Here is a 27,488-nt window from a genome sequence, read left to right on the forward strand (position 1 = left end):
AGAAAATAAAACTGATAAACTTCCAGCAAGATTAATTAAGAGAAGACACAAAGTACCAATATCGAAAATGAAAGAGATATCAATTAGATGAGATCTTACGCCAATTAAAGACATAAATTATTGTGATGGTTAACTTTATATTGAACTTGACTGAGCTAAGAGGTACTAGATAGTGATACTTCTGGGTGTGTCAGGTTATTTCCAGAGTAGCATTTGAATTGGTAAACTCTGGGAGTTAGGAAGGGTTCTAACAATTTGGTTGACTGGCTGAAACATAAACCAAAAGATAAACCCCTACACCCCATGAATGAAACGGAAATGTTCAACCTCCTTTTCTTCAGTTTATAGAAAATAATTTAAAGGCTTAGAGAGATTGCAGTGTTTAGAGTGGATTTGTCATTTAAAATGTACTCACCCACCTTGAGTTTGTCCATAAGACCTACTGTCTCTCGGGTTCTTTAAAAGACATAAAATCACATAGAGTAATAATTCTAATAATACCACAAAAAACAGGGAAAGGAAATAAAACTGTGCAGGCAGTAGCTACACAGGAGTTTGTATCTCACTGGAAATTACTATAAATCTGAAGTACAATCTCATAACAAGATAAGTATTAAGAATAACCACTAAGTAATAATGTAAAAAATACAACCAAAAAATTGCTAAGGGAATTAACATGTTAGAATAGTGACTCAATGCAAATGAAAGAAGTAAAGGAAGACAAGGAAACAAGACAGATGTATGGAAAATAAAAGGAAAATGGCAAATATAAATCAAACTATACCAATAAGTACATTAAACTTTTTTTATTTCTTTTCAGCGTAACAGTATTCATTGTGTTTGCTCCACACCCAGTGCTCCATGCAATCCGTGCCCTCTCTGATACCCACTACCTGGTTCCCCCAACCTCCCACCCCCAGCCCCTTCAAAACCCTCAAATTGTTTTTCAGAGTCCATAGTCTCTCATGGTTCACCTCCCGTTCCAATTACCCTCAACTCCCTTCTCTCCATCTCCCCTTGTCCTCCATGCTATTAGTTATCCTCCACAAATAAGTGAAACCATATGATAATTGACTCTCTATCCTTGAATTATTTCACTCAGCATAATCTCTTCCAGTCCCATCCATGTTGCTACAAAAGTTGGGTATTCACCCTTTCTGATGGAGGCATAATACCCCATAGTGTATATGGACCACATCTTCCTTATCCATTCGTCCGTTGAAGGGCATCTTGGTTCTTTCCACAGTTTGGCGACCGTGGCCATTGCTGCTATAAACATCAATGGGGTACAGATGGCCCTTCTTTTCACCACATCTGTATCTTTGGGGTAAATACCCAGTAGTGCAATTGCAGGGTCATAGGGAAGCTCTATTTTTAATTTGAGGAATCTCCATACTGTTCTCCAAAGTGGCTGCACCAACTTGCATTCCCACCAACAGTGGAAGAGGGTTCCCCTTTCTCCACATCCTCTCCAACACATATTGTTTCCTGTCTTGCTAATTTTGGCCATTCTAACTGGTGTAAGGTGATATCTCAACGTGGTTTTAATTTGAATCTCCCTGATGGCTAGTGACACATTTTTTCATGTGTCTGATAGCCATTTGTATGTCTTCATTGGAGAAGTTTCTGTTTATATCTTCTGCCCATTGTTTGATATGATTATCTGTTTTGTGTGTGTTGAGACATTAAACATTTTTTAGTTTAAATTCAGTTTGGTTAACATATACTATATTATTAGTTTCAAGGGTAGAATATAGTGATCCATCAGTTGCATATAACACCCAATGCTCATTAAATCAAATACTCTCCTTAGTGCCCCACAGCCAATTACCCAATCCCCCAACCCACCACCCCTCCAGCAGGTAAGAACCTCTATGGTTTGCCTCCCTCTCTGTTTTCATCTTATTTTATTTTTCTTTCCCTTCCCCTGTGTTCATCTGTTTTGTTTCTTAAATTCCACATATGAATGCAACAATATGGTATTTGTCATTCTTTGACTGACTACTTTTGCTTAGCATAATACCCTTTAGTTCAATCCATATTGTTGCAAATGGCAATATTTCATTCTTTTTGATGACTAAGTTCCACTGTATATGTATATGTATACGTACATACACACACATGCACACTTCTTCTTTATCTGTTCATCTGTTGAAGGGCATCTGGGCTCTTTCCATATTTTGGTTATTGTGGACACCGCTGCTATAAACATTATGCTGCATGTACCCCTTCAAATCACTATTTTTGTATCCGTTGGCAAAATACCTAGAAACCACCATAATGACATTGAGAGAAGGAGGGTCAGATAGATGGTGAAGTAGGAGACCCTGTTTCAACCAGTCCCTTAAAGTGAGCTAATTACTACCAGAGCACTCTGAACAACCATGAAATCTGCCTGAGAAAGAGGATTATACACTTCTGGATCTCTACAGGGTCAGAAGACACCAGTGGAGAGGTAAAGTGGAGTGGGAATGTTTGGACTGTTATTGGAGTATAAGCAGCAGGGGGAGGGAGCCACCAGAAGCCACCCCTTGGAAAGTAATACCCCAATAAGAGAGTGCGCTGCGACTGGGGACCAGCATTAACTTTGGAGTCTGGTTAAAAACATTCAAAAAGAGCAAATGATCTTAAGGGGCAACTGTTGGAATCAGGCGGTCATGGGCACATGTCTAAGCCCACAGTCTCAGGATGGTCACTGCTGGCAACCATCCATGCCAGAGAGAGTGCAGCAGAGCCCCTGGGGTTGTGCAGCTTGTGCCATGGCTTGGCTGGGCACACTCCTGCTCCTGCATGAGGGATTCTGGTGACGGCACCAGCTTGGGCTCCCTAGAACTTTCGCACACTGTGTGACTGGGGTCTGACCCACTCCATGCCCATGCCTGAGAAAACTCTGTGTGGGCGCTAGCCGATGGTCTCTAGGACCAGCCAAGCCATGATTCATGGTGCCAACCTGAGGTCTGTATCCCAGGCAGTGGTCCTGGCAAAGGCAGCCATCAGAAGCAGGCTTCCTGGACCAATATTGCTTGTGGTTTTAGTGGCACAGAGGTGCAGAGACAAGTGGGCACTTCAGGCGACCCCTGAGACAGTGGCTGGGGATGTGCTCTGCCTATGTAAGGTTGCACAGCTCAGCGGGAGTTTGCAGAGGGGGAGTTTGTGTGTTCTGGACCACCCAGAGGGGAGCTGACTGAGGCTTCTTTCTGAGACAAAGGTCTGGATGCAGTTTGCTTTCCACTTTCCACCAGAAGCCTCCAAAGGGAAAAAACCTCCAGAGAACAAAAGCCTGAAAAACCAGTTTCCACAGCACCACCCTCCCCCCTTGAGAGGCAGCAAGAGGACTCAATCCAAGCAAGAATAATTGATAAACAAGGAGCAGTCTTCTCCTCCAGAAAGACAGTGAAAAGAAGAAGAGAACCACCACCACAGGATCCCCATATAACTGTAAAACAAGGGAAAACAACATATTAAGCTCACGGTATTGCCCTAAAACCTGTATATTTCATAGGTACAACATTTATTTTTAATTTGTTCTCACTACTCTTTTTTTTAAATTTTTTAACCTACTTACTATTACAGCTAGAGGTTTAATACAATATATTCTATAATAACCTTTTAACTTGAACTTTTTTCATACATACACCTGTGTTTTTCTTTTTCTTTTCTTTTTTTTAAATACACATATAGATATGAGATTTAAGATAATCCTCTTTTCCTAATCAATACTACCCCTATATATGAGCCAATTTTTATCTCCTTTCATCTCTGTAAAGTTTAGTCCTTTAACAAAGATATCAAGATACACCAAGGAAGAATCAAATAACCTTCCTTGCCCACATCGAGGACTTAAAAGCACCCTCTCATCTTTTTCCTCTGTCAGGATTTCTGTGTATTTATTTTGTTCTGGTATTATATAAATCTTATCCATGGGGTTTGTTTTGGCTGGGTTCTTTTTTTTCCCCCTTGTCATTTACTTTTGTTTGTCTTTTTGTTTATCCGCTTCTGTTTGTATACCATATAAATCTCACCTTTGGGGCCCATTCTGGCTGGGTCTTCTCTTTTTTCCTGTATCTCTCTCTCTATCTCTTTTTTTCTTCTTTCTTTCATTTTGGTGGTGACTTCTGATTGCTCAGAAGTGTTTCAAGATGGACCTTGCCTGGATCATAGTTGGTATACTCAGCTGTACATCACTTAAACCAGCTCTTACCAAAATGACTAGGAGGAGGAACAACCAACAGAGGAAAAATTGAGACTGGGCTTTCTCCATCAGAGCTATTGGATATGGATGTAAACAGTAAGTCGGAAAGGGAATTCAATTAACAAATTGGTAACAAATTATCCAGGCAATGGCTAGGTTGGAGAAACCATTAAGTGATGACATGGAATCTCCAAGGGCAGAAGTGAAAGCCACCGATGAAGAAGATAAAAATGCTATCAATGATATCTAATCTAATCTAAATACCCTAACAGGTAAGGCAACTGAGGAAGAAGATAGAATTAGTGATTCAGAGGAAAAACTGATATAGGAAAAGAATCAGGAAGAGGCCTAGAACAAACAGTTTAGAAGCCATGAAAACAGAATTAAGGAAATAAATGACTCCAATAATGTTTCAATGTCAGAATTATTGGGATCCCAGATGGGATGGAGAAAGAAGACTAGAGGATATAGTTGAACAAGTTGTACATGAAAATTTTCCCAATCTGGGGAATGGAACAAGCATTTGTGTCCTAGAGGTATAAAGAAGACCCCCCAATATCAATGAATCTGGAAAAGACCTTGAGGCACTTGACTGTGAGTCTGACAAATCATGATTTTAAACAAAAGCTTTTGAGAGCAGCTGGGGGAAGAGATTCCTTAGGTACAGAGGAAAGCTTATCAGAATAATGTCAGAAATGTCCACAGAAGCCTGGAAAGCCAGAAAGGGCTGACAAGACATATTCAGGACACTAAATGAGAATAAGAGGTAGCCAAGAATACTTTATCCAGCAAGATTGACATTCAAAATGGATGGAGAAATAAAGAGCTTCCAAGATTGGCAAGGTTTAAAAGAGTATGTGACCACCAAGCCAGCACTACAAGGAATATTAAAAGGGGTTCTATAAAAGAAGAAAGAACCCAAGAGTGACATAAAATAGAAAATTACAGGGACAATCTATAGAAACAGGAACTCCACAGAAAACACGATGTCAATAAAAATGTATCTTTTAATAATCACTCTCAATGTGAACAGCCTATATGCTCCCATAAAATGTCACAGGGCTGCAGATTGGATAAAATGACAGGACCCATCCATATGTTGTCTAAAAGAGACCCATTTGGAACCAAAGGATACATCCAGACTGAAAGTGAAGGGATGGAGAAGAATCTTTCATGCCATTGCACCTCAAAAGAAATCTGGGGCAATTATTCTTTTGTCAGAATAATTAGATTTTAAACTAAGGACTGTAGTCAGAGATACAGAAGGACACTACATCATTCTTTTTCTTTTTTTTTTTTTAACAAATTTAGTTTTATTTTGAATTTCTTTTTTACAGCGTTTTAAAATAGCATATCATAAATACTTGTAAAACAGAACAATATAATCAAATAGTACAGAAATATTTTAAGTATAAAGTGAGATACCTCTTCCCTTTTCTCTCCCTCCCATCTCCCATCAGGCCCTTTTTCTGTAATTAGCCACTGTTCACTTGGTTGGTGTCCTTTCAGATATGTTCCATGCATTACTCAAACATACATATTCAATGCATGAAATTCTTTTTTTTTTTTCACACAGGTTATTACTGATTCATTCTTCTGAAGCGTGTTTGTTCCACATGATTTAATGTGATAACTTTTTCATATCTGCACATATTTACTTCATCATTTCTGATTGAAATATATTACTCCATAGTACCGAAGTACTATTACTTATTTAACCAGCCCTCTGTTGATGGCATTTAGATCATTTCCACTTTTTCACTGTTATAAACAACATTGCAATTAACATCCTTTAAATGTTGATAATATTGCAAAATCACTCTCTAAAAAGATTATAGTAATTTATACTTCTTTTTTTTTTAAATTTATTTTTTATTTATTTTCAGCATAACAGTATTCATTATTTTTGCACCACACCCAGTGCTCCATGCAATCCGTGCCCTCTAAATTACCCACCACCTGGTACCCCGACCTCCCACCCCCCGCCCCTTCAAAACGCTCAGATTGTTTTTCAGAGTCCATAGTCTCTCATGGTTCACCTCCCCTTCCAATTTCCCCCAACTCCCTTCTCCTCTCTATCTCCCCATGTCCTCCATGCTACTTGGTATGCTCCACAAATAAGTGAAACCATATGATAATTGACTCTCTCTGCTGACTTATTTCACTCAGCATAATCTCTTCCAGTCCCGTCCATGTTGCTACAAAAGTTGGGTATTCATCCTTTCTGATGGAGGCATAATACTCCATAGTGTATATGGACCACATCTTCCTTATCCATTCGTCCGTTGAAGGGCATCTTGGTTCTTTCCACAGTTTGGCGACCGTGGCCATTGATGCTATAAACATCAATGGGGTACAGATGGCCCTTCTTTTCACCACATCTGTATCTTTGGGGTAAATACCCAGGAGTGCAATGGCAGGGTCATAGGGAAGTTCTATTTTTAACTTCTTGAGGAATCTCCACACTGTTTTCCAAAGAGGCTGCACCAACTTGCATTCCCACCAACAGTGGAAGAGGGTTCCCCTTTCTCCACAACCTCTCCAACACCTGTTGTTTCCTGTCTTGTTAATTTTGGCCATTCTAACTGGTGTAATGTGGTATCTCAACGTGGTTTTAATTTGAATCTCCCTGACGGCTAGTGATGATGAACATTTTTTCATGTGTCTGATAGCCATTTGTATGTCTTCATTGGAGAAGTTTCTGTTTATATCTTCTGCCCATTGTTTGATATGATTGTCTGTTTTGTGTGTGTTAAGTTTGAGGAGTTCTTGGGCGCCTGGGTGGCTCAGTGGGTTAAGCCGCTGCCTTCGGCTCAGGTCATGATCTCAGAGTCCTGGGATCGAGTCCCGCATCGGGCTCTCTGCTCAGCGGAGAGCCTGCTTCCCTCTCTCTCTCTCTGCCTGCCTCTCCATCTACTTGTGATTTCTCTCTGTCAAATAAATAAATAAAATCTTTAAAAAAAAAAAAAAAAAAAGTTTGAGGAGTTCTTGATAGATTCTGTATATCAACCTTTTGTCTGTACTGTCATTTGAAAATATCTTCTCCCATTCCGTGGGTTGTCTCTTTGTTTTGTTGACTTTTTCCTTTGCTGTGCAGAAGCTTTTGATTTTGATGAAGTCCCAAAAGTTCATTTTCACTTTTGTTTCCTTTGCCTTTGGATACATATCTTGAAAGAAATTGCTGTGGCGGATATCGAAGAGTTTACTGCCTATGTTCTCCTCTAGGATTCTGATGGATTCCTGTCTCACACTGAGGTCTTTTATCCATTTCGAGTTGATCTATGTGCACTACATCATTCTTAATGGGTCTATCCACCATGAAGTTCTACCAAATTTAAATATTTATGCCCCCAATATGGAAGCAGCCAACTACATAAGACAATTGTTAATCACAATAAAGACTCATATTAATATGAATATATTAATAGTAAGAGATCTTAACAGGCCACTCTCAGTATAGAGAGATCATCCAAGCAGAAAATCAATAAAGAAACAAGAGCATTGAATGACACATTGGACCAGATGGACCTCAAAGATATATGCAGAACATTCCACCCTAAAACAACAGAATACTCATACTTCTTGAGTGCACATGTAACCTTCTCTGGAATAGACGACATACTGGGTCACAAATCAGGCCTGAATTGACACCAAAAGACAGATTATTCCCTGCATATTCTCAGATCACAATGCTTTGAAACTGGAACTCAACCATAAGAAATAGTTTAGAAGGAATTCAAACACCTGGAAGCTAAAGACCACCTTGCTTAAGAATGCTTGGATCAATAACGAAATCAAAGAAGAACTTAAACAATTCATGGAAACCCATGAGAATGAAGACACTTTGGTCTCAAACCTATAGGATATGGCAAACACAGTCCTAAGGGGGAAGTACATAGCCATCCAAGCTTCTCTCAAAAAATTTGAAAAATCCAGAATACACAACTCTCTTAACACCTTAAAGAACTGGAGAATCAACAACAAGTTAAGCCAAACCCACACAGGAAAAGGGAAATAATCAAGATTAGAGCAGAGATCAATGAGATAGAAACTAGAGATATAGTAGAATGCATCAGTGAAACTAGAAGCTGGTTTTTTGAAAGAATCAATAAGATCAATATACCATTGGCCAAACTAATCCAAAAGAAAAGAGAGAAGGCCCAAATTAATAAAATTATGAATGAAAAGGGAGAGATCACAACTAACACCAAGGAAATAGAAGCTATCATCAGAAATTATCAACGGTTATATACCAATAAGTTAAGCATCCTAGATGAAATGGATGCATTCCTGGAAACCTATCAATTTCCAAAACTGAATCAGGAAGAAATTGAAATCCTGAATAGACAAATATCTAGCAATGATATTGAAGCAGTGATCAAAAACCTCCCAAAAAACAAGCACCCAGGACCTGATGGATTCTCTGGAGAATTCTACCAAACTTTCAAAGAAGAAATAATCCCTGTTCTCCCGAAGCTGTCTCAAAAAATTGAATTAGAAGGCAAATTTCCAGATTCTTTTTATGAAACCAGCATTACCCTGATCCCCAAACCAGGCAAAGACCCCATTAAAAAGGAGAACATCAGACCAGTAATCTTGATGAATATGGATGCCAAAATTCTCAACAAGATCCTAGCTAATAGGATCCAAGAGTACATTAAAAAGATTATCCAGAATGACCAGGTGGGATTTATCCCAGAGTAGAGAGCCCAGATATGGACCCTCAACTCTATGGTCAAATAATCTTCGACAAAGCAGGAAAAAAATATACAGTGGAAAAAAGACAGTCTCTTCAATAAATGGTGTTGGGAAAATTGTACAGCTATATGTAGGAGAATGAAACTCGACCATTCTCTTACACCGTATACAAAGATACACTCAAAATGGATAAAAGACCTCAACGTGAGCCAGGAATCTATCAGAATCCTAGAAGGGAACATAGGCAGTAAACTCTTCGATATCAGCCATAGCAACTTCTTTCAAGATATGTCTCCAAAGGCAAAGGAAACAAAAGTGAAAACGAACTTTTGGGACTTCATCAAGATCAAAGCTTCTGCACAGCAAAGGAAACAGTCAACAAAACAAAGAGGCAACCCACGGAATGGGAGAAGATATTTTCAAATGACAGTACAGACAAAAGATTGATATCCAGGATCTATCAAGAACTCCTCAAACTCAACACACACAAAACAGACAATCATATCAAAAAATGGGGAGAATGTTAGGGCTGATTTAATGTTAAAACCTGTTTAACTATTAGGGCCTGCTTAGCCAGAGCAACTCCATATTGCCTAGATTGCCATATTGTTACATCCACGTACTTCATTCCGGGGATAAATGCCCCTGTATTTCCTGGTATGGTCCCGGATATCGATTCCGGGAGTAAACGCCTTAACAATAGAAGCCACATACCTTGAGTCTGCAGTTATGCCCTATAAAACTAACCTGTGAGATCCGGACTGGGTGGCTCTCTCCAGAGGCGGCCCTGACCAGTCAGTCTAATTTCTAATGCTTGGCATAGAATAAGGCTTTGCATAACTTTTACTTTGTCTCAGTCTCATTCCTTTGATAACAGACCCCAACACAGAAGACATGAACAGACACTTCTCCAATGAAGACATACAAATGGCTATCAGACACATGAAAAAATGTTCATCATCACTAGCCATCAGGGAGATTCAAATTAAAACCACATTGAGATACCACCTTACACCAGTTAGAATGGCCAAAATTAACAAGACAGGGAACAACATGTGTTGGAGAGGATGTGGAAAAAGGGGAACCCTCTTCCACTGTTGGTGGGAATGCAAGTTGGTGCAGCCTCTTTGGAAAACAGTGTGGAGATTCCTCAAGAAGTTAAAAATAGAACTTCCCTATGACCCTGCCATTGCACTCCTGGGTATTTACCCCAAAGATACAGATGTGGTGAAAAGAAGGGCCATCTGTACCTCAGTGTTTATAGCATCAATGGCCACGGTCGCCAAACTGTGGAAAGAATCAAGATGCCCTTCAACGGACGAATGGATAAGGAAGATGTGGTCCATATACACTATGGAGTATTATGCCTCCATCAGAAAGGATGAATACCCAACTTTTGTAGCAACATGGACGGGACTGGAAGAGATTATGCTGAGTGAAATAAGCCGAGAGAGTCAATTATCATATGGTTTCACTTATTTGTGGAGCATAAGGAATAACACAGAGTACATGGTGAGATGGAGAGGAGAAGGGAGTTGGGGGAAATTGGAGTGGGAGACAAATCATGGCAGACTGTGGACTCTGTGAAACAACCTGAGGGTTTTGGAGGGGCGGTGGGTAGGAGGATTGGGTGATCCTTGTGGTGCGTGTTGTGGAGGGCATGTATTATATGGAGCCCTGGGTGTGGTGCAATTAATTTTCGAACACTGAAAATAAAATAAATTTAAATTTAAAAAATAATGACATTGAATGTGAATGGGTTAAGCCATCAAATAAAAAAGGAGAGAGGTCATATAAACAATATATGTATATATTTCTACAGGAGATGCAATTTAGGTTCAATGATTCAAACAGATTAAATGTGAAAGGATAGAAAAATTCCTATCATGCAATGAGCTGGATTGATTATGCTAATATCAGAGAAAATGATCTTTGAAATGGGAAAGATGAAGAGATGAAGAGGTACATCTCATAAAAATATGAAATGAGATGAGTTAATCCATCAGGAAGATAAAACAGTTTTATATGCATCTAATAAAAGATCCCTAAAATACATGGAGGAAAAACTGATAGGCATTAAAGGAGAAACAGACACTTCAACAATAGCTGGAAACATCAATATCCTACCTTCAAGAGCAGATAGAAAAATCAGAGATCAGCAAGGAAATGTGGAACTTGAACACTTTATCCAAAGAGACATTATTTCATCCCTAGGACAATCCACCTAACAACAGCATAATATACATTTTACTCAAGTGCACGTAGAACATTCTCCCAGATAGACCATATACTAGGCTATAAAACGAACTTCAATACTTTTAAAAGGATTGAAATAATAAAGTGTGTTCTCTGACCATAATGTAACTTAAGTGCATCACTCTCTTAAAAAAAATAAAGCTCAAGAATATATACAGGAACAAAATATATCCAGTTCCCAAAAATGTAAAATTCAAAATATCTGGTGTACACTTACTACCAGGCATGCAAACAGATAGGAAATACAGCCTATATTTACAGACACACAAATCAATCAAAACAACCTGCAACTGTTACAAGTATTAGAATCAACCAAGGACATTAAAGCAGTTATAACTATATATCATACAATCAAAAACCAGAGGAAAGATTGAACTTTCAAACATAGAAGAAATAGAAAAAGACCTAAAGCTGAAATTCTAGACATGAAAATTATAGTGTCTGAGATAAAAAATACATTGGAAGGAAAGTTCTGCCTGATGGTTTTACCACACTCATTACATTCATAGGGCTTCTCTTCAGTGTGGATTCTAATGTTCATTGAGGGGTGAGTTCTGCATAATAGATCTGCCACATTCACCACATAGATGGAATTTCTACACCTTCAGAACTTATTGATGTTCAGAAGGATGTATTAGGATGTTCCTATATTTCCTTACATTCAGCAATCCCCCTTCTTGTATGTTTTTAAGATTCCTCCTTGTCTATTACTTCCAAGAAATCACTTTCCAATCTACTTCTTTTTTCATGTGAGGGTTGGCTTCTAGTTTCTCTAAAGTTCTTTACATGCATCTAGCTTCTGATCCCCTAGGAACCACCCCACAGAGTCCTCCTGATGTATCATTAGATGATTCTTATCTTTTAGAAATTTTCTTTCTCTTTGGAGTCAACTTTGAACTCTGCATCCTGTTCTCATCTGCTGCCAAAAGACAGAAGAAAACTACTTTTACTAATTTTTGTCCTGTGGTGGAAACAGGATCATCAAGAAACCTATACCTTCAAATAAAAACAAAAACCTTCCCATTATGGGTAAAGAATGGGGTAACACATTGAGAACAGGAGAGGAAATTGAAAACAGCTACATTTTTTTTTCTTCAGCAATAGAAAAGGGGAAGTTGATCAAGTCAGGGAAGTAGAAGAGATATCAGGACAGACAAATGTTGAACCATCACAGTCAAGTTAGGGCATTGAAAAAGGAAGAGACAAGTTTGTGGTGTTATGTTACAGAAGTAAGATCCTTGGTAAAATGAGTAATTCTAAGGTCCTTTCCAACCATGACATCATATGGTACCATGGCTCTCAGATAAGGTGTTGAAGAGACAAAGAGGTGACAAGCACTTCAAGTCAAATATGCAAGATGACAGAGTGATCATGGCCATGATTACTAAGCATGAAAATGTTGATTCCTTTCAATCTAGTTTTAACCAAGGCCAAAAACTATCATGCCATTTTAGTATGTGAGAAATCTGAGTCCCTGACTGTTAAGCCCACCATCTCCACAGCTGACCATTGTCTTCGCCTAATCAATCACAGAAACTGTCTTGTCAAAAAGGCCTATTCCAGGAGGCTTTCCTGACCCAGTTTTGGCTGAGGGGGAAGCTGAGGGAACCATATTTTTTTTCCAAGTGACCCTACTTATTCCGTAATGGACCACAGGTGATTGGACCAAAGCCATTCACCAGACCCATCTGTGGCTTATCTCTAGGTTAATTACCATCCTCTGTTATGGCTTCGTGGGGGTGGGGACAAAGCTCTGCCCTAACAGAAATTATATTTAGTGGCCAAGCCAACAGGAATACCTCTCTATGGAAATTCTGAATTAGAAGTAGGGCAAAGACAAGACAGTTAAAAGCAGGAACTGAAGGTGGAATGATGTATGGAAAGAAGCAGTGCCATTAGGAGCCACAGCAAATAAGGTATGATGGAACAGAAACTGAAATGAAGAAGAAGCTGTGAGGGGGACAGAAGATTCTTCTTCACAGCTGAGCAGCAGTGAGAAAAGTAGAGAGGAAACATATATGGAGCAACTAAGTTACATTCACAGTGCAACACTGAGGTAAAAATTCATTTATTTTTGTTCTTGAGGCTTTCAGAGAGCCATCCATCGAGGTACATTCTCCATGAGGACCTGATTCTCAGAGTCTAAGAGACTGGTTGGGCTTGGATCCCTTCTCATCGTGGTAAGAAATTTTAACCATAGATCCCTCTTTGACCAGGGGCGCTTCCTTTTCCTCATTATTGTATCATTCAGGAGAATGAAATGTGTTAATCAAGCTTGATAATATGTGTCCCTGTGTAAAGTCCTATATAACTTAGAAGTTAAAGAAGTTAAAGAATTGATCCTCTGAAATAAGATAGTCTCCAATCAGACTGATACATGAGTGTTCACAAAATTGGGCATTGTGTAAGGACACATTCTTATTTTAATACAAAATGTTGATTATAAGTTTAAGTTTATCCAAAAGCAGAGCCTGACCCAAGTCTTTAGAAATAGGTAGGTTATTTGGTAAGTGATCTCAAAAAAGCAGGAGAGAGGCAGCAGGCAGAATAACACAGGCAATAGAGGACAAGCCAATAAAGTGTGCATTATTAAGTGATTCTCCTGTGAGCAAATAAGGTCCACTCTCACTTGGTGATCACTAAGGATCCAAGTAGGACATAGCTGAAAATTTTCTTGTCAAAGCACAGCAAGCTTGGGCATTTATGCACCAATTTTTTTTTTTTTTTTTTAATTCTTTTAGGGTTGCTTTGGAGCTGCTATTCTACCACTCCTTCCAAGCAGAACCTGAGACCTGGCTGGTTAGAGAAAGTCCTGAAGGAAAAAACAACTGAGTTGTCATAGTGCACACTACAAATGGAAGGCTGTCAGGATGGATAGAACCATTCCACAAGAGTTGCACAAAAATCGCAGGTTGGCAGAGGTGACTGTGGTATAGAACACAGATAGCATATTCTTCAGGTAACAAGCAAAACCTGCTTTTAATATTTAACTCAAATAATTTAATCTCAAGAAATAATCCTTTCGCCCGTGTAGTAACTTCTTCCATTATTTTCCAGGACCCAGACAAGAAGTATCTGCACAACCCCTTGGACTGGGAAGGGCTTCAGTTAAATTTTGTTCAGCTTCCCAGCCACTTCTAAGGCTAGGAGATACTAGGTCAATTTCAGGACTACTGCCTTTGGGCCTCTCCAAAGCATAGTTTATTTAAGAGCCATGACCTTCTATACAGAACTCCGGATGGTTCAAGCTAAGCTAGTAGGTCCAATTCATTTAGGAGGTAACAAGCGTCCTGAAGCACGTACGCATCTTCCAGTCTGGAATGCAACAGCTCCCACCAGTCAGTTGGGAGAAATGACAATCCAAAGGCACAGAAACTCCGACGTTCTCGCCTATTCAGGCGAAAACAAGGAATCATAGAGATGTGTCTTCCCAGAGAGCCAGGGCTGGAAGGGGTTGGTTAGCAACCGGAAGTAGCGGTACCCCCGGGTCAGCCATTATTCTGGACCTTGGCGCCGTGGTGTCCGGGTCTCCGTGTCATCTGTCGGCGTCCTGGCCCCCGGGCGGAGGTACCCAACGCTGGAGGCGCAGCGAGAACCCCCGGTGAGCGGGGTGGGCTCGGGTCGGCTGGGCTGGCGCGGAGGGCGGTCCGGGGTAGGTGCTGAAGCTCCGTTGGGCTGCGCAGTCGTCGCCGGCCCGTCCCCGGCGCTGACCCCCAGCATGGTACCTCCTTAGCTCGGTGTTGGAGTGGACGCCCTGGCCTCGACTTGGGCAGATGCCGGCTGGGGAAGGTAGTGAGGACAGATACCTGAGTCTGTGTGTGTCTGTGCTGCTGGAGTCCGATAATGAAGACAGCGACCGCAGTAGCCAGGCCTTTCTGCTTTTCCTCAGTCTTTCTTGAGGTTGATAGAAACAGCTTGAGACTTCCTAGAGCTGTGGCAAGCGGCCTCCTACGACTTGTTTCTTTGGTAGGGATGGAATAATTTCCATCTTTTAATTTGGTATTATAATGGTATTTAAAAAGCAAACTTCCACCACCCATACCAGCATTACTTAAGGGAGTATATTTAAACGCTAAGTACTGACGCTGTAAATTCAGAATAAATGCCATTCTTGCAAGAAAGGTCATTGCCAACCTGTATCAGTGATTGTGTATAGTTACTGTGTTTTTCGTTTTATGGTTTGCCAGATTACGTGTTTATAACGAACCAGCGTTTGGAAACTGTTGCTTTAGAATGAATGTTGTTTGGCTTTCAGAAGTCTTTAGATGGAAGTATTTTGGACTTTCGGAATTCAGTTCCATGATTTCAGAATCTGCTTCCACAACTCTACCAGTCCAGTGGCCTTGAACTGCTTAGTTCCTCTGAGCCTTCTTTTGTTCTTTCTAACTTACAGCTCACAAGCCTTTCATAAGAAGCAAACAAACTGTATTTTTTAGGATTTATTTTTATCTGTGAAGTTAGAGTAAATAGAATTTTAATAATTCACTGTAGAAAATCCTTTTCCCCCCAAGTTTTATTGATCTCAAAATAAACTTTATTCTTTTGAGCAGTTTTAGTTTCACCCCCAAATGAGCAGAAAACACAGATTTTCCATATACTTCCTACCCCCCATTCATGCGTAGCTTTCCTTACTAAAAACATCCCCTACTGGACTGGTATATTTGTTAAAATCAGTGAACCTTGATTGACATGTCATCATCACCCAAATTCTATAGTCATTACATTAAGATTTACTCTTGGTGTTATACATTCCATGGGTTTGGATAAATGTAAAATGACACGTGTAATGTAGCCACCATTATAGTATTGTACAGATAATACTATATTGCCCTAGAAATACTAGGATTGCCCTAGAAATCCTCTGTGCTGTGCCTGTTCATCCGTTTCTCCTCCCAGCCCTCGGCCACTATTGACCTTTTTATGGACTCTAACGTTTTACCTTTTCCAGAATGTCATGTAGTTGGAATTGTACAGTATATAGTTTTTTCAGATTGGCTTGTTTCACCTAGTAATAGGCATTTTACGATTCCTCCATATCTTTTCATGGCTTAACAGTTCTTTTCTTTTTAGTGCTGAATAATGTTCCATTGTTGGGATGAACTACAGTTTATCCATTTACCTACTGAAGGACATTTTGGTTGCTTCCAGATTTTGGCAGTTATGCATAATGTTGCTATAAACATCTATGTCCAGGTTTTTGTATGGATATGTTTTTTTTTTTTTTTTTTTTTTTTTTTTAAAGATTTTATTTATTTATTTGACAGAGAGAAATCACAAGTAGATGGAGAGGCAGGCAGAGAGAGAGAGAGAGGGAAGCAGGCTCCCTGCCGAGCAGAGAGCCCGATGCGGGACTCGATCCCAGGACCCTGAGATCATGACCTGAGCCGAAGGCAGCGGCTCAACCCACTGAGCCACCCAGGCGCCCCTGTATGGATATGTTTTTAACTCTTTTTAATAAATACCAAGGACCACAATTGGCAGATTGTATGGTAAAGATTATGTTTAGCTTTGCAAGAAACTGCCAAACTGTCTTCCAAAGTTGGCTGTACCATTTCGCATTCCTACCAGTAATGAATGAAAGTTCCTTTTGCTTCACATCCTCACCAGCATTTGGTGTTGTCTGAATGTGTTCTTGTGTATTCTGGATTTTGGCTATCTTATTTTTTTTTTAAAGATTTTTAAAAGATTTATTCATCTGACAGACAAAGATCGCAAGTAGTCAGAGAGGCAGGCAGAGAGAGAGGGGGAAGCAGGCTCCCTGCTGTGCTGAGAGCCTGATGTGGGGCTTGATCCCAGGACTCCGAGATCATGACCTGAGCTGAAGGCAGAGGCTTAACCCACTGAGCAACCCAGGTGCCCCTGGATTTTGGCTATCTTAATAGGTGTGTAGTGGGTATCTTATTGTTTTAACTTAACATTTCTCTGATCACATATGATGTAGAGCATACCTTCATGTTTTGTTTAGAATCTGTATATTTTCTTTGATGAGGTGTCTGTTAAGGTCTTTGGGCCATTTTTTAAATTGAGTTGTTTTCTTACTGTTGAGTTTTAAGAGTTCAGTTCTTTATCAGATATGTATGTCTTTTGCAAATTTTTCTCAGTCTGTGGCTTATCTTCTTATTCTCTTGACTTTGTCTTTCACAAAGCAGAAGTTTTTAAATTTTATCAAAGTCCAACTTACTGTTTTTTTCATGGATCACACCTTTTGTGTTGTATCTAAAAAGTTATCACCAAGGGCACCTGGATGTCTTAGTGGGTTAACCTTCTGCCTTCAGCTTAGGTCATGTTCTCAGGGTTCTGGGATCAAGCCCTGAATTGGGCTCTCTGCTCTGCGGGGAGCCTGCTTCCCCCCTCTCTCTCTGCCTGGCTCTCTGCCTACTTGTGTTCTCTCTCTCTGTCAAATAAATAAATAAAATATTTTTTAAAAAGTTATCGCCATAACCAATATCATTTAAATTTTTTTCCTCTGTTATCTTCTAGGAATTTTATAGTTTTGCATTTCACATTGAGATCCATCCTCAGTTAATTTTTGTGAAGGGTGTAAGATTTATCGAGGTTCTTTTTTTTTTTTTTTTTTTTTTTTTGCATGTGAATGTCCATTTATCTTGGCACCATTTGCTGAAAATACTTTGTTCCACTGTATTTTCTTGCCTTTCTTCCTTTATCAAATAACGGTTTTATTTGTGTGGATCTATTTCTGGACTCTGTATTTTGATCATTAATTTATCTATTCTTTCACCAACACCATGCTATCTTGATTACTGTAATTTTATCATAACTCTTCATGTGTGGTGTCAGTCCTTCAGCTTTGTTCTTCTTCAATGTCATGTTGGCTGTTCTGGGTTTTTTGCCTCTACTATAAACTTTAGAATGAGTTTGTTGGTATCCACAAAATAACTTAGCTGAGGTTGTAATTGGAGCTGCACTGAACTAAAGATAAAGTAGGGAAGAACTAGCACCTTGGCAATATTGAATCTTTCTGTATGTGAACGTGTTATAGAAATCCTTTTTGAAAGTTCCTTTCCATCACCCTCAGATCAGTTACTCAGAATCTGTTCAGTTTTTCTCAGTTATTTTATCCAAGTGCTACATAGTTTAGAATTTAATCATTTGTTTAGACCATGGTAAAACTTCACTGGCCTTCTTGAGATGTATCTGTTCAGTTTTTCTCAGTTATTTTATCCAAGTGCTACATAGTTTAGAATTTAATCATTTGTTTAGACCATTGTAAAACTTTACTGGCCTTCTTGAGATGTAGCCCTCCCTCCCGCATCATTCCTCCTATATAGATTTTTGACCCTGTTAATACTACATTCATGCTTAGAGTAGGAAAGGCCTTTCTAACTATGACACAAAACCTAGAGCATGAAGAAAGATTGGTTGCATGGCAAAACGAATATAAACAAAGTCACATAAGGTGTATGGCAAAGACATGAGAAAAGGAAAAAAATTTCCACTCCCATCTTAACAAAGGACTAGTTTTCTTACAGTGTAAACAGTGTGTACACAATAGTCAATATCACAATTATAAACTTGCAGGGCACCTGGGTAGCTCAGTTGGTTGGGTATCTGTGCTTGGCTTAAGTCAGGATCCCAGGGTCCTGGGATCCAGCCCATGTCAGGCTCCCTGCTAAGCTTTCTCCTCTCTCTTCTCCCCTCCTCTGCTGCTTGTGTGCATATGCGAGCACTCTCTCTCTCCATCAAATGAATAAGTAAAATCTAAAAAATAATTATAAGGTCATATAAATTTTGATCCAGCTGTTCTTTGAGGAACTTTTCACGTTTATGCCTACACACATGCAAATTGATGTATGCTCAAGGCTTTTAATGGTAATATTTATTTAATAAGAAAAAATTGAAAACTGCCTATCTGTAATGGAGTGGGTAAATAAATTACGATACACCTGTATAGAGTGATACCATGCATCAGTAAAAGACAGGAGGGGCTGTGTTTGACAGGAAAGACTTCTAAGATACATTTTTTTTTAAAGGGTTTTATTTTTAAGTAATCATCTAAGTAATCTCTGTACCCTCCCTCCCTGCCTGCCTGCCTGCCTTCTTTCCATATAAAGCACATTTCTAATAGGGCTGTATGTGCTATTATTCCCATGATTTTGGAAATACAGTTCTTCCTGGAATGGCTTGCCTAATACTCCAATGGTCTTTTTATTTTTCTTTAAAGTCCAATCCAAAATAACCTTTCATGAATTCTTTCTGTGCTGGTATGACCTCCTATTAATTTTATTTACATACTATATTGAAATTGTGTTTACATTTCTGCCTCCTCTGCTTAGTTATAAACATGCTCTGTAAGGGTCTAAGTGTTAAATAAAATTAGTGAGTGTGCTTTCATATGTCATTGGCAGTAATGTAACTGTTATACTCTCAAAAGCTTAAAACTATTTGTACCTTTCAGCCCAGCAGTTTTTTTTTCTGGGAATTTTTCCTGAAAAAATAAGCAGAGATGTAACCAAAAATTCACTTGCAAGGATAGTCATTGTGGCCTAATTTATAATAGGAGGAAATTTTAAGTAATTTAAATGTCTAACAACAGGGGAATACTTAAGTATGAATGGTCTCTTATGCTCTTAAAATAATGATGAGGATTATGTAATATATGTTTACAAGATATATGTGAAAAGCAAGTTACAGAGATGTACTGTTGATTCCAGTCTTGTGATACAAATTGGTGCAGATGATCAGAAGAATGTAGTACAAAATAATAGCAGTGATTATTCTCTGGTTTTGTCTTTTCCGATTTTACAAATTTTATGTTTGTAATAAGAAAATTAATGTTATTTCCAAAAAAAGATTTTTAGAGAGCCACAAGCTTAACTTTCATATAGTAAAAGTAAAATTTATCTGAATATTTTTATTGATGTAGTGAACAATTTTCAGAGAATTTAAAGTACGTATAGTAAAGCTAACTTAGTTTAGCTTTTTGTGTTAATTGAGGTGTTAGGATTTTGTCTCACGTGTATTAGAATTAAGACCTTACTTGTTGACTATAAGGAACATAGGAAAGAGTTCTATTTATAGAAAGATAATGACTGGGGCGCCTGGGTGGCTCAGTGGGTTAAGCCTCTGCTTTTGGGTTCAGGTCATGAGCTCAGGGTCCTGGGATGGAGTCCTGCATCAGGCTCTCTGCTCAGCGGGAGCCTGCTTTCCCCTCTCCCTCTGCCTGCCTCTCTGGCTACTTGTGATCTCTCTCTCTCTCTCTCTCTGTAAAATAAATAAATAAATAAAATCTTTTAAAAAAAGATAATAACTGACATTTGAGTCCATATGCAGATACTGTTCAATACTTGAAATGTATGTAAATACCAAAATTTTACACAAGGCTGTATATAGTAGGACCTATTATTACCCCATTCTTCAGGTTAAGAAATAGACTCAGTAGTGAAGTAACTTGTTCAAGATCACACAGGAGTAGGCAGAATGCCCATTGTTAGAGTTAGATAAAGATTTATTATAATTAGGTGGAGGAGACATTATGAATAAAGACTAAAGGGATTTCATAACTTTGGTTGCAACAGTGGTCTGGGTAACATCAGTGTCTGTGTCCTTAGAGCCTTGGACAGGGGCTTCTGTCAGAGGAGGCACTGCCCAGAACCTAGAACCTTGCATGCAGGGAGCTTCTCTTCATCACTGGAAACTGACTGGGGTCTGGAAATTTTGGTTATTGCTTTGGGTTAACTTTATCAATGATTTCTTGAGGTCTTCTAGATGATGTTCTCCAGGCTTTAAGGAAGAAGTCAAGCAAGAATTGAGAGGGCCTGGAGAGGAGCCTTTCTTAAATGACAACAATGACAAGAGAAAATTGGGCCCACAGTGCTCTGAGACAAGAGGGTCTTGTTAAAGGGAAGGATGATACCTGGAAATGGGGAACCAGCTTCCAAGGAAGCAATTCCTCTGTTTGGGAGACATCCCACCTGCACTTTAGACAGTTACGTTACCATGAGACATCTGGACCCCATGAGGCACTGAGCCGGCTCCGGGAGCTCTGTCGTCGGTGGCTGAGGCCAGAAGCCCGTACTAAGGCCCAGATCCTGGAGCTGCTGGTCCTGGAGCAGTTCCTGAGCATTCTGCCTGGGGAGATTCGGACTTGGGTGCAGATCCATCGCCCTGGGAGTGGTGAGGAGGCCGTGGCCCTGGTAGAGGAGCTACAAAAGGACCTCGATGGACCAGCACTAAAAGTGAGAAAGGGGGAGGGGAAAATTTGGGGATGGAAGGAAAGAGAGAATTAAGGCAGGGCAAGCTGGGCTGGAGAGTGATCCTGTAATTTTCATAAATAATTAATAGCTCATTAGCAACCCTAATGCTTATTACAATAGGTTCATGAGCTATTTCAGATCATAGAATATCTGTGGAGAAATGGATTTATGATTGGCATCTTGGGCCTAATTCAGAGTTAGCAAAAAGGCATTGATTGCATTTTATCCCTCTGGGTGATGCCTGCTAATGCAGAATTCAGTTGAATAACCTGAGGAACATAGTGTTTCTAAGTGTTCCCCTAAACAGAAGCATATGTATCATTTGTATAAGTTTATTAAGAATGATGATATAAGCTTGGAGTATAAAAGAATGATTTAGAAAGCTTCATTCTTGAAGCTTTTTACTTGAAGCCTTCTAAATCTGGCAGGACCTCCCCTTGTGTGCCCCTAATGGGGATTTTGTGAGCCAAGGGATTGGGTTGAGATACTTTTGGAAAAATTTTATTATTCTTGACCATTAAATTGGGATCTTATATATTTCCTAGTGTGTGTGAGATCTCTTTCTGTCAGTCTGTAGTCCACTAGGAACATTTGAATATAAAAAGTCTGAAACGTAACTTAAACTTGGGAGTGGCACCAAGGAGGGGCTTTTATTTTAATCACAAAAATGAAGAATTTTAGAGCTATATATTTCATTCCAAGGCACTCCTTATTTGAGAGATAGGAAGGTGGAGGCAGAGAAGGATTCACTGGATTTCCTTATGTCATATATCTAGCTAGCAGCAAAACCATGTGTTTAGACTCTTGGTGTTTCTTCTGTTGGAGCAGGAAGGGATAATAAAGGGGTAAATAAGTAGAAGAGTGTATTGAACCCAGCCAAGTCTGATGTAAAACCAGGTCTGAAGCTAAAACCCATACTTTAGTTATTACTTATTACTTCCCATTCCCTCCTTAGCCCACACCCAGATCTCGCTTCTGTTTCCACCATTCGGTTCAGTCTCAGTGAGAGAGGTCACCGGTGCCATGAGTGGGGCTAGAGGGCTAGCTCCATTGTTCTCAAGGCAAAGGTTTACTGCTGTTTTGATGCTCAATACTTGAGGTGGATCTTTGATATCATAGTTCTAGATTGTGGGCAGAAAGAGGTCTGTAGTGGTTAGGTGAGTCTGTTTTCTGGAGGTACAAGAAGAGTCAGCTTATTTTGTTTTCCTTGTTCCTAGGTTCCAGTTCTTGTTCAGGACCAGGACCTTCTTCAGGAAGGGATGAGCACTCCAGGAACAGCAGTTCCTCATGCACCCATTAGCAGCCACATAGCAACTGAAATTTGCCAAAATCCTTTTACTGACGCAGTGATGTTCAATCTCCAGGATCCTCAACATGGTACTTAGTGACCCTGGCTTTGGACTTTCTCAGTTAGTTGCCTCCTCTTCTTTCTTGTACATGAAACCCTTATGGTACAAAGTTCTTTCTGTTATTCTCCCCCCTATCCTTTCCTAGGTCCCTGTGACCTTTTATCCATTCTTATTGCTGTTCTTTTATTATTCCAGTCCTGTACATGGAGGTTACTCAGAAGAGGTTTGTAAGCTATTTTATAGCCATCATTGTCTAGTCCTGGGAGTTGTGGGTCTTTCTGAATTCCTTGTTTGTAGAAGAAACGGGACTTGGATTAGTAGTCAGGAATAGCAGTGATTTCACATGCAGCTTTTGCTCCTTCCTCAGATTCCCCTGCACCTGAAGCTTCTGCCCTTTCCCAGGAAGAGAACCCAAGAAATCAGTTAATGGCCCTCATGCTCCTAACAGCCCAGCCCCAGGTAGGTTTGCATTCTCTTTCCTTCCTAAGGCCCTCTCTGCACTACCAAACTGTGGCTGAGGCGTTCTCTGTCATCCTAGTATTTGGGGCCCAGTCAGTTCCTATCTGTAAATCACAGTCCATATGATTGGAAGGTAGACTGTGTGGGGTTTCCTTGTCTGTCTGATAGCCCTTGCTCACCTCATGGCCTCATAATGTATCCTTTACTAAAAGTGAAAGGAACTTTTCAGTAGGGGAGCTCCTGGGCATGGATAATCTCATACATACCTGTTATTTCAGGAGTTGGTGATGTTTGAGGAGGTGTCAGTATGCTTCACTTCAGAGGAATGGGAGTGTCTGGGCCCGATTCAGAGGGCTTTGTACTGGGATGTGATGTTGGAGAATTACGGAAATGTGACCTCCCTAGGTAAGGATTCTGTCTTCCCATCATTCTTTCCTTTATTTAGGAAACATGAGAAAATGAAACAATGTTTCATCATTGTTTTCTGATTATGAAAGTAGAATATACTTGTTTTGGAAAGCATAGGATATTAGAAGAAAATACAACTTAAACCCAGTCTTTGTAGACAAGTACTATCAAAATTTTGATATTCTTTCTATATTTTTTCTATATTTTCTATATTCTTTCTATATTTTCCTGTATGAGTTTTTTTTTTTTTTAATTGGCTACCTAATCTGTGCCATAATTCAGCCATTTCCTCATTCTAGATAATTTCTGTAATAATCATCTGTCTCTGTAGCTAAGGTCTTTCCTTATTTCTCATTATTTTTTTGGAAGTAGAATTACTAGGCCTAAATGTTTGAATTGTTTTAAGGTTCTTCTCTCATACTATCAAATTGCTTTCTCAGGTGATCTCTCTCCTCATGGAGAGATACATAACACTCTTTTTGCTCTGCCTTTGTTGGTACTGTGTAATCCCATTCTTTTAAATTGTTGCTGATACAATTTTTTTAAAGTTGTAATATCTTTATTCTCTGGTGGACTTTTATCACTAGTAATAAAGTAAGAACATTTAAAAATATTTAGTAGCCATTTGTGCTTCCAAGAAACATGAAAATATCTATCATGTGATAGCAACTGTGGAAATGATTCTGCCCTTAAGTAGCTTACCATGGTTTGGGACATGAGCATAGAAAGAATAAATGAGGCAAAATAAAATAATTAGTATAAGAGTGTGATGAACCTTTTAAGATAGAAATGAAGAGGACCAAACACCCAGTACCATTCCTGAGATTAGGAAAGGCCATAAAGGAGGTAACTTTGTGCTAGATTTTGAAGAAAAAGGAAAGATTGTTGTTTGGACAAATATACATTAAAAATTGAGGAATCAATTAATGCACTATCTCACTTGCGCTGAAATACAGATTTATAGTGTCAGCTTAAATAGTTGCATACTGTCCCATTGTCTATGTATCATGATTTACATTGACAGCTTTAGGATACTGAATTTCTATTCAGGAACATTACATGCCTTTCTATTTGTTCAGCACTGCTTTTATGTTTCAGGCCTGTTTTAGAATTGTCCTCTTCTGGATCTGCATATTTCAGGTTATATTGGTTCTTTGGAATTGGAATCTTTTCTCATGTTTCCTAATTGACTGTAGTTTACATATATGAAAATACTGATTGTTTTGGCTGTGTTGCAACCTTATTATTTTATTGTTCACAGTAGCTTACACTGTAAATTTTAACACTTAATTCGAATGTATCTTTTACTATCTTAGATGTGCCAATAGTGGGCCAAACAATCTGTAGATTTTATATTTTGATACATGTTACCAGACTGCTTTCTACCAATGATGTACCAACTTACCTTCCCATGAAAAGAGCAGAAGAGGGCCCATCTCCCTCATGTGCTTATGATTTGGTCAGTGTTTTACATCTCTCCTTAGGTAGAAGATATATTATTTTTTGTTTTTCATTTCTTTGATTATCAGTGTGGTTGAAATCTTTTCACATTTATTGTGAAATGTTTCACTTCTATTCATATCCCTTCTACATATTTCATTTATTTATGAGACTTGCTGACCCTTTGCCAAGTATTGCATATGTTTTTCCCATTTTTTTGCCTTTCAGAGTTATTTATGAACTGTTATTTTTAATCCTTAGGAAATCTTTTATGTAGTTTTAAATTTAGCAGTATTTTTGTTTTTGGTCTTTGTGATCTTCTAAGTAAAATTATTTTATTTATTTATTTATTTTAAATATTTTATTTATTGAGAGTGTGCAAGCAGGAAAGGGGAAGGTCAGAAAGAGAGGAAGAATCTGAAGTGGACTCCATATTGGGCACAGAGCCTGTTGTGGGTCTCAATCCTGTGACCCTGAAATCATGACCTCAGCCAAAATCAAAAGTCAGGCACTTACCTGACTGAGCCACCCAGGCACCCCAATAAAATTATTTTTCTTTTAAAAAAATAACTTGTATTTTTTTCAGATATTTTCATTGTTTCATATTTATGTTTAAGCTTTACTACCTCTAAAATTTATCTTGATATATAGAATGACATATGAATCCAGTTTGTTTCTTTGTTTTTTAACCCAAGTGGCTTTTAGTAGTTGTAATACTATTTACTCAATAATCCATCTTTTTTAAGAGTTTAAAAATGTTTTATGAGTAAATTGGTGAATTTTATGAAAAACACTCACCATGGATCCATATAACTCATTCTGTAAGCCAAAATAAATTTTTGATGGGTCTGAGTTAAACAAAAAAAAAAAAAGAGAGAAGAAAATGGAATTGCTTATTTAGTTTAGCTCTGTGAGGAAAGAGAAATTTGAATCAATTTTAACAAATAAGTTAGGCTTCAACTGCAATATTGTTGGGACTTCAGCAAACAGATACCCAAGGATTTATCCCCTTTGATCTGATTTTCATTTGAGGATGAAAGGTTAAGGAAAGGCTTAAGGAAATGGTTCAGAAAGAGGAAAATGAGTAACATGTCTAAGGATAGTACCAGCAAAGTATTTATAATGGTTAAAAGTTGGGCACACACTAATGCCCCAAGATAAAGTACTAAGCAAACCATGGTGTTTGACATGGAGTTACATTACGACACTCTCAAATATAACAATTCTGCACTCTCAATTTCCATGCATTGATAAACTATTTGGTGGAAAAGCAGATTCTCAGATGTCTTGCACACACTGTTTCAGTTATAAAAGATTTGTTTATGTTTATATAAGGGATTGGAATAGAATTGAAAAGAAATTCAGGTCATATTGAGTCCTTCCTATATATTAAGCTTAACCCCAGCCTTCAAACATTCAAGTTGGAGTGGTAGACACTTACACTAATAATTACAATACAGCATGACAAATGCTATGTAATAAAATTGTGCACAAGTGTGGGAGCCCATAGAAGCTTAGGATAGTAGGACTAGGAGGGTGGGTCCGGAGTGGGTAGCTTGGGAAAGATTTACAGAGAGGGAGGCTCAGTTTTATTGAGATACAATTCACATATCTTTAATTCAGTCATTTAAAGATTACAATGCAGTTGTTGTTAGTAATATGCAGAATTGTGTGACCATCACCACAATTAATGTTAGAACGGTTCATCACCCCCCAAAAAAGCTTTATACCATATAGCAGTCACATTCATTTCAGCCAGATGCCCCTCCACCCCAGCCTTAGGCAACCATTAATCTGCTTTCTATCTCTCTAGATTTGTCTATTCTATGGACATTTTATATAAATGGAATCATACAGTATATGGTCTTTTGTAACTGCTTTTACTTAGCATAATGTTCTCAAGGTTCATCCATGTAGTGGTGTGCATTAATACTTTATTCCTTTTAATGCCGAATAATATTCTCTTGTGTGTATGTATATCACATTTTATTGATTCATCAGTTGATAGACTTATAAAAATTTTGTTTCCACCTTTGAGCTATATAAAGGTGCTGTGTGCAAGTTTTTGTGTGGATGTATGTTTTCATTTCTTTTGGATATATACCAAGGATTGGACTAGCTGGGTGATCTGTAAAAAGATGCACTACCTGTGTTTTGGTTTCTAAAGGAAAGAAAACTTTATTATTATTCTTATAGAAATTTAATAGAAGCAGAAGAGGAAAGGAATCTACACATAAATGAGAGCAGTAGTAAGCAGTAAGTGAGAAATAAGATAAAGCTACATTAAGTCGGGTACACAACCTCTAACCTCATTAGCTGGGGGAAGCCTGGTGGAGACAGCCTGGCTGGAGTCCCGATTGAGAGGCTTGGGTGGAGCATCCTACCTGAAGGGAGACTGAAGGTGAGACTTCCAACTGATCATCCCCATAAGGGCCATACTTAAAGGGCAGATATGATGGGGTCTGAAGTTAA

The 27,488-nt window shown here is 38.8% G+C and overlaps 1 protein-coding gene across 5 annotated transcripts in view; it reads left to right on the forward strand.

Moving 5' to 3' along the window:
* The first annotated feature begins 14,593 nt into the window (after positions 1-14,593).
* Positions 14,594-27,488, forward strand: part of ZNF197 (zinc finger protein 197) — a 32,793-nt gene continuing 19,898 nt past the window's right edge. Inside the window, exons 1-5 of one of the 5 annotated variants that reach the window (XM_059161986.1) lie at positions 14,594-14,747; positions 20,873-21,342; positions 22,578-22,737; positions 23,077-23,168; positions 23,447-23,573. In XM_059161986.1, coding sequence (XP_059017969.1) covers positions 20,944-21,342; positions 22,578-22,737; positions 23,077-23,168; positions 23,447-23,573 — 778 coding nt within the window. In that variant the 5' untranslated portion in view covers positions 14,594-14,747; positions 20,873-20,943. Of the gene's footprint in view, positions 14,748-20,863; positions 21,343-22,577; positions 22,738-23,076; positions 23,169-23,446; positions 23,574-27,488 lie in introns of all 5 variants that reach the window. The other 4 variants (XM_059161983.1, XM_059161981.1, XM_059161984.1 and 1 more) reach the window with 4 other exon arrangements.

Source organism: Mustela lutreola, chromosome 2 (assembly GCF_030435805.1).
Source record: "Mustela lutreola isolate mMusLut2 chromosome 2, mMusLut2.pri, whole genome shotgun sequence".
Taxonomy (NCBI): domain Eukaryota; kingdom Metazoa; phylum Chordata; class Mammalia; order Carnivora; family Mustelidae; genus Mustela; species Mustela lutreola.